The following is a 7,469-nucleotide window of genomic DNA, read 5'->3' as shown; positions in this document are numbered from 1 at the left end:
TAGAGGTAGCACTGGCCCTGCTCAGCCTGTGCTCTCTGTCCCATTCTGCTTCAGGCAGCCCATCTCCCCTCTCTGGGTCGGTCTTTCTTTGAAGGGTCACTGGGTCCCCTGGGGTAAATAAGAAATCTGCCACAGTTTTAGGCATGGTTTTGTTTTTTATCTCATCAATGTACATTTTAATCTAACAGTCTAAGAGCCTCACACTCCTCACCCCTGCCCAAACCCGCTCCCCCTCTTTCCCACCCCTGCCCAATCAGCATCCATCTGCCCCAGGGGCAGAAAGTCACCAAGCACAATGGTGATTCAAGGAGGAGGTGGCACCTGTGCCTCTCCCAAGGAGAGCTCTCCCTGGAGAGTCCAGAGGTCGAGAAGGTCCAGGTAAGGAGAGGTGGCGGGCTGAGTCTCAATGGAAAACAAGGTCTCCTGGGTCTCAGTCCCATTCAGAGTCTGTCTCCCTGGGCCTGTCCCTGCCAGTCAGAGCAGCAGAAGGGCAGAAATCCTCAGACAGGGGGACTTGTGGATAGAAAGAGACCTTCAGCCCAATTCCCACTCTGAGAGCGAACAAGGCTGTTCAAATCCCCTTTCACGCAGGCTGTGTAGATGCTCCTGGCTGTAGCTTCCCGACCCCTCTGTGATTCCAGGAGAGCGTGGAGGGGCTCTTGTGACCAGCATCCTGGGATGTACCACCCAGGAAGACAGAGGCCAGTGCTGCTACCTGCAGCCACAAGACTCCACGACCATGTCCTCATACTGCTTATAGACCACGTTGTTGGCGGAGTCAATGAAGAGGATGCTGATGGGACTCAGCCGCGTTGGCACACAGCAGGTGGGTGGTGTGGACTCGGGGTCCATGGAGTTCATCAGGGTCTGGATGACTGCATGGTTCGTGGGCTCCAGGTGGGAGCGCAGGGGGAACTCGCATAGCCCCTCGCAGTGGAAGGCCTCGTACTCCAGGGGCGCGATAATCCAGTCGTCCCAGCCCATGTCCTTGAAGTTGACATGCAGCGCCTTCCGACTGCAGCGGGCCTTGGGGTTCTTGCTGGGCCGCTTGCCCTGACGCGTGGCCAGTGGGGCCCGCCGCTTTCGCCGCTGGCTGAACAGGTACTCGTACACGGTCTTATCATCTTGGCCAGAGCGGGCCTTAATCTCATTAAAGAACAGGTCCCGTTTCTTGGTGCGGCCAAACACCAGGAACAGGGCCTTCTCATGGACCTGCCGGGCAGCCCGGTCAAAGCCCAGGCCACGGAGGTCCACGGCCCGGCCCCGTTCCCAGGCCTCCAGCTCCAGGCACAGCTGGGCCGAGTTCTTAAAGTTTCGGAAGAGCTTCCAGATGTCGAACACCTCCCAGCCAGATCCATCCAGGCCTGGCAAGGAACGCACATCCAGCAAGGCTGCCGGCTGTCGGCCGCTGGGGCAGCTGGACAGCTTCAGCTGGGCAGCTCGCCCACTGCCAGGGGCCACTGGCTTAGCTGTGTCCGAGGGCTTCTTCCGCAAGATCCGCAGCTCGGCCCCTAGTAGCCCATCCTTCTCCAGGGCGCTAATGTCAAACACGTACCTCTGCTTCCTGACCGCAGGACCTCGGTCATCTAGAGAGAACACCCATAAGTCATTCCCTGCAACCTCACCAGGGGAGCTGGTCACCTCAAGGCCTCAGGGAAGGACCACAGCTCTTCTCCCCTCGAGAGAACATTATTTAAGCTCTTCCCCACTCTGACAGAGGCCAAGACCCAAATCACTGGGAGCCTTTTTCAAAATAAGGGAGCTTCCTACACAGTCAACCAAGTAGGGTTATTGATCTGTAGATGTGGCTGTAGCTGATTTGAGTGATTCTGGGTGTTTGTGTCAATGAGATGCACAGCAGAGGTCCATCAGCCTTAGAACTGCCTTCTACCTGCCCCTCTCCCATCTGTTATCCAATATGATTTCTCTTTGGTAAGATAGGTGGAACGGGCATTATAATGACCCCTGTTTTTCCAGGGGAGGAACCTGAGGCTCAGAGAAGTTAGTAACTTGCTCATGGTCACCCATCTGGGAAAAAGCAGAGCTGGAACTCCAGCCTAGAACTTTTTACTCCGGATCCTGAGCTGCTTCTACTACACCATGCCTTAAAGAAGATCTTAGTGTTCTTGTTTTACGGATGAGGGACAGAGAAGGGGAGTGACTTACCTAAAGTCACACAGCAAGTTAACAAAAAAGCCGGTCTATAATCCAATTTTCCTGGCTTCCCAGTCTAATGATTTTGTTGTGTATGTTTCTTACCCTGCTGGGTACGTGAATGTGTGTGTGTGTGAATGACAGTTGGTGTGTGTGTGTATGTATGATTCGGTTCACATGTGAGTATGAAAAGTAATGCATATGTGAGTGACATGTTATATGTAAGTATGATTGGGCTTGTGTGAATATTTGAAGGATATGTATGTATATGTGTCTGTATATATGTAAGAAGATTCCTTGTATATATGTAAGGTGTGTGTGCACGTGTGTACGTGTGTGTGTGATTCAGCATGTACGTATAAATATAAGGCTGTGTGTGTGTATAAGAAGCTCAGTAGTATGTCCGAATCAGCACGCCCTCCTTCCTAAATACCAATTTGCCATTGGGAAACATTCATAATATTGCTCTAGAAGGTGACTAATTAGGCCTTTAAACTCCCCATCTCCCCCCTCCAAGCTCCCTTAGAGCTGGGGGGCACAGGGACTTATTTTATGATTCCCCAAAGGGTCACAGCTTGCTCTGGCTGGGCAGGCAGCCAGGCCACCTCCCCCAACCTCAGCCAGACCTGCTGCCTCTGTGCCTCCCCCCGCCCTCTGTCATTCCCCCACTGGCCAGCTCTAATGAGGAACCTCTTCCTCTCTCTGACCCTTCCCCCACCCTGCCAGCCAAAGTCCCAAGACTCCCAGAACCAGAACGTATGAGCTGCCAGCAACTCTAGCAATCAGGTCCACCTCCCTCTTCACACTTATGGAGAAACTGAGGCCCTAAGAGGGGAAGGGACTTGCTGAGATCACACAGCAAGTTGAGAGGAAAAGCCAAGACAGAGATGTGGGGTGGGCAGAGGGAGAAGTGAGGGGAGCAGATCGTCTCCTGGGTTCATGATAAAAATGATGTGTGTTTAGGACAGGACAAAAAGTTTTCATATTTGAAGGGCTCTCAGAAATCACCCAATCCAACCTCCATAGGGTTGTACTGATGGGGAAACTGAGACCTCAAAGGGAGAAGGGGCTTTCCCAAGGTCACACGGTGAGTTAGACCCTAGGTCTGTTGTCCACCCTGCCCCACCTCGTATATCTAGAGGTTGTTCCAGAACTCCATTATGCCTCATTTACTGTCGTCACCTATCCTGTCCCCTCTGACCCCCAGCCCGAAGGCAAAGTGGGAGAAACCATGGGTATCTGAGATTAATTTCTCTCTCTGCCATCTGAGAAAACCTACAACCCCCTGCAGCCTGGAAAGTCTGGCCAATTCACATAAGCACAGAGCATGGCCTGGTAATCAAGAGTCTTAGAGTCTGGTCCCCAACTCTGCCACCAACAGGCAGGTCTTGTCTCCTTCCCGGGCTTCAGTAACCCCCTCTGCACCTTGCAGGAATGACACTTGGTGATCCCCAGGTGCCCTCCAGCTCTGACATGCCAGCAGCCTGGGACCTGGAGTGTATGAGGCAAGTCCCAGACACCACCCAGGCCAGATGCACACACCGTCTCCCACCAGTGCAGTGGCGGGGCTCTGAGAGTCCCCTCCATGCATGCAGATGCCCCTCCCTCTGAGCCGTGCCCCTGCCACCCCACCCCCTCACCTTGCCCTTTGTCAATAAAGCTGGTGATGGTGTTGGCCAGGCCAGCCTCCAACTTCACGCTGCTGTTGCCTCCCTTTCTGTCAGCCTCGGACAGCGTCCTGTACAGCGAGAGCATGTATTCGTGGGGCGTGATGGGGGGCGGGCGGAATGGCTCCTTGGGCTCTCGAGGGGACCCAGGTTCCCTGGCCTTCTTCAGCAGGAAGGGGCTGGGGACAGATCCTGCCTTTGGTGGTGCCTTACCCCCAGAAAGGTGTCCTTTTGGGGTCACAGTCCGCGTTGCAGCCTGCCTTGTCTGGGGAGGGTGTCCTGGCTTGGGTTCAGGGCCACCCGATCTGGGGGGCAGCTTTTTGGATTCATCCTTCTTGGGCTGTGTCAGGGCTCCTGTCTGCCCCGTGCCCCCCTTTGCCCTGGCATTGGTGGCCCCCCCACTGTAGCTGTGACCCCCCGGCCTGAAGATGTTCTGGGCCAGAGGGGGCCTCTCCTTGGCTTCTGCTTTGGCCAATCCTGGCCTGGCCCCCTGGGGTCTCTGGCCCAAGTCAGGGGCACCCAACACAGTGCAGATGAATTCCAGGTCCAGCCAAGCCAGGTGCCAAAGCAAGAAAGTGAGGACTTTGGGGAGTCTCATCCTCTGGCCAGCCGCTGAATGACACCAAAGAGAACAGTGGCAGCAGCGGAGGTGCCTCTGGTTTGGCAGGAAAAACCATGAAAAGAGTGGACCCTCAAAAGCAGCGGCAGCAGCAGTAGCAGCAGAAGGAAAGGCTTTCTCCTCAGTCTGAGGCTCTTGAAGTCTGCCGGGTGTGTGTTTGTATCCAGTCCCATAGTGGAAATGCTCTCGTATCCAGACGTGCACCGTCTCCAGTCAGCAGCTGAAAATAACTCGTTCTTGAAAGGAGAAAGCCGACCGCCCCCTTTCTCCTGCACAACTGACTGAGGGCTTGAAGGAGGCTTGTATAAGGCTGAGGGATTTTTCCAAGAAGGAAGAATGGCGTAATGCTGCCTGTGTGCTCCAGTTCTTTTTTTTTTTTTTTTTTTAAGTTTTGAATCCTTTCCAGTGAAAATACTTACACACACACACACACACACACACATGCCTGCAGGTGCTCAGAAAAATCTTTTACAAACCTGAACTCAGGAATTGGAAACGGAATTCCAACCCAAACCAATTTAATTACTCTCTGATGTCATGCTGTCTAAACTCATTTAAGTGCGATATATTTATGTGAAAAAAATCACCACTGCCCTCTGAGGCCATGGCTCACGGGGGCTCTTGGCACACAGCCCCGAGGGGGGCTTCTAGGCTTGGGGGGGTGCCTCTCAGTCCCACGGAGCAGACTCACGGGTCTTTACCTCCACGTCACGGGGCAGCCCACCCCACCTTCCTGAGGAGAGATGCTGAGGAATGAACTCAAGGATCTTAAGCCCCAGAAGCATGAGGAGTGTGGGTTTTCAGTTAAGTCCTTGGGGTGTTTTTAAAGCAACCTTTGCATCTAGTCTGGGACCTGATTTTTTGTTGGGGGGTGGGCAGTACAGATGGCAGCATTTACCCACAGTTTCTTTTATTTTATTAAACTTGTGGTGACCCAGAGACAGAAAAATATCAGTACCCACTACACCCCTCCCCCCAAATGCCGTTGACTGAGCACAGATTGTTACTTCAGGCTTTGGGGGCGCTGCCTCCTTGAGCCCACTCCTTAGATGGAGGCAGGTCCAGAGTGTACCTCACTGCCACCCCAGCAAAGACAAACTCAGTTTTGTTGGGAGGGACTGGCTGAGTCCACAGGTGGCAGCCCCAGCCTGGGGCAGCAGCGGCCCCTGCAGGAGGCTGGAAAAATGATTTCCCACACAGTGCTTTTCTGGTAGTTCTGGAAGAAGTCTCAATTCCAGCTGGACTCATAGGGGAAAACTGTTCCCTTTACCTGGAATACCCTCCTTTCACTCCCACAACGGGAGGAAGTCCTTCTCATCCTGAGAGTTTCAGCTGAAAATTTACCTCCTCCTTCCCTGGTTAAGAATCCACCTGCCAATCCAGGGGGCACGGGTTAGAGCCCTGGTCCGGGAAGATCCCACATGCCGCGGAGCAACTAAGCCCGTGCGCCACAGCTACTAAGCCTGCGCTCTAGAGCCCGCGAGCCACAACTACTGAAGCCCACGCGCCTAGAGCCCGTGCTCTGCAACAAGAGAAGCCACCGCAATGAGAAGCCCGCGCACCGCAACGAAGAGTAGCCCCGCTCGCCGCAACTTGAGAAAGCCCACATGCAGCAACGAAGACCCAAAGCAGCCAAAAAAAAAAGTTTCACCTCCTCCAGGAAGCCTTCCCAGATCCCCAGACAGAGCCAATTACCCCTTCTTGAACGTTTTGCTACAACACTTGTCACACTGTGAGAGGTATAGCAGCAGTAGAAGCAGTCAGGTAGGCTTCCTTCTTAATCCAAGATTCTTTGAGCCTGCCCGATAGAGATCTGTTCGTACTCTAAGGTCACCAGATTGGTTTCCCAGCACAACCTGGCACAGAGTAGAAGCTCAGTAAGCATCTGATGAATGAAAGAAGATGAAACACAGCCGGGGTGTCCAGGTGCTCGACCAGCCTTTTCATGGTGATACGTCCAGATCCTTGCTGATCTTCAGAGCACAGCTGCATAACTTGGCCATTTCAAGCTTCATCTGGTGCTCCTAGGTCAGAAACCCCAGGAGAGCTCCACCTCCCCATCTCAAAGGATCAATACACCACCAGACACTCTTCAGGGGGAGCTTTAAGGAAGAGCCGAATTCCTTACTATCACTCCGGTTGCCCAGATTCACAACACTTGGCTTCCCTTTTGACTTGTCCACTTAAGCAGTCATCTCTGGGGTTCCTTCATCCTCTCCACCCCCACCGCCTCACTGTCTCAGTCCTCCTCAAGGCCTGTCCTAATATAATTCCCTTATAACTGGCTTCTAGGCCTCCCGGATCTCTCTGTTCCAACCCTCCCTCTCTCTAAAACCTACCCATTGAAAAATGCCAACTCATGTGCCCTCTCCTCCATGAAGCCTTCCCTCATTCACCAGAAAATACACACTCCTGATTTGCCATCACACATTTTCTGTGCCCCTTTCCATTTTGGCAGCTCCAAGATTATCCAGTTCTGCCTCTGCCCCCCTGTGTCAGACACAGTTCATTTCTTCTACTCTGTGTACTTTTTTCATATTTAAAAAATCATAACGTAATTCCTTATAGCAGTAATAATTTATTTACATACCTGTCTCCCCCATGAGATTATGACTAGACGGCACCATATTTATCTTTCAATTATTCCCAAGGCTGGGCACAGGGCCCAGCACATAGCGGGTTCTCAGTGTGTCGTATGGATGAATGAATCTCTAACCGGCCCTTATATACAAAAGCCATCACTTTCTACTTTAAGGTATAGTTACTTGCAGACATGTCGTGCCTTCCCTGCTGGACTCTGAGTTCCTGAAAGGGAGAGATTCTCGCCTTGCCACGAATTAGGTACTTTGTAAGCCTGAGTGAGTGAATAAATGAAGGGATGAATAAATCAAAAAAATCAGGAATTCTCTGGTGGTCCAGTGGTTAGGACTCCACACTTTCACTGCCAGGGGCCCAGGTTCAATCCCTGGTCAGGGGAACTAAAATCCCACAAGCCGCGTGGCCAAAATAAACAAACAAACAAATGAACA

General features: G+C 52.7%; 1 protein-coding gene across 1 annotated transcript; it reads right to left on the bottom strand.

Annotated features, from left to right (window-relative positions):
• Positions 1 to 711: 711 nt before the first annotated feature.
• On the bottom strand, positions 712 to 4,419 carry GDF5 (growth differentiation factor 5). Its single transcript, XM_061209245.1, has 2 exons — positions 3,795 to 4,419; positions 712 to 1,586 (listed from the first exon to the last, which is right to left on the bottom strand). Exons 1-2 carry the CDS (start codon positions 4,417 to 4,419, stop codon positions 712 to 714), a joined length of 1,500 nt encoding a protein of 499 aa, XP_061065228.1.
• Positions 4,420 to 7,469: the final 3,050 nt, after the last annotated feature.

Source organism: Eubalaena glacialis, chromosome 13 (genome assembly GCF_028564815.1).
Source record: "Eubalaena glacialis isolate mEubGla1 chromosome 13, mEubGla1.1.hap2.+ XY, whole genome shotgun sequence".
Classification (NCBI taxonomy): domain Eukaryota; kingdom Metazoa; phylum Chordata; class Mammalia; order Artiodactyla; family Balaenidae; genus Eubalaena; species Eubalaena glacialis.
This window is presented reverse-complemented; position numbering and strand designations above follow the sequence as displayed.

Excerpts from the sequence above, each read along its gene's own strand:
- GDF5 (XM_061209245.1), bottom strand. The coding sequence starts at position 4,419 with ATGAGACTCCCCAAAGTCCTCACTTTCTTGCTTTGGCACCTGGCTTGG. Across the intron at positions 1,587-3,794 it reads CTTTATTGACAAAGGGCAAG|ATGACCGAGGTCCTGCGGTC; the intron begins GTGAGGGGGTGG and ends TGTTCTCTCTAG.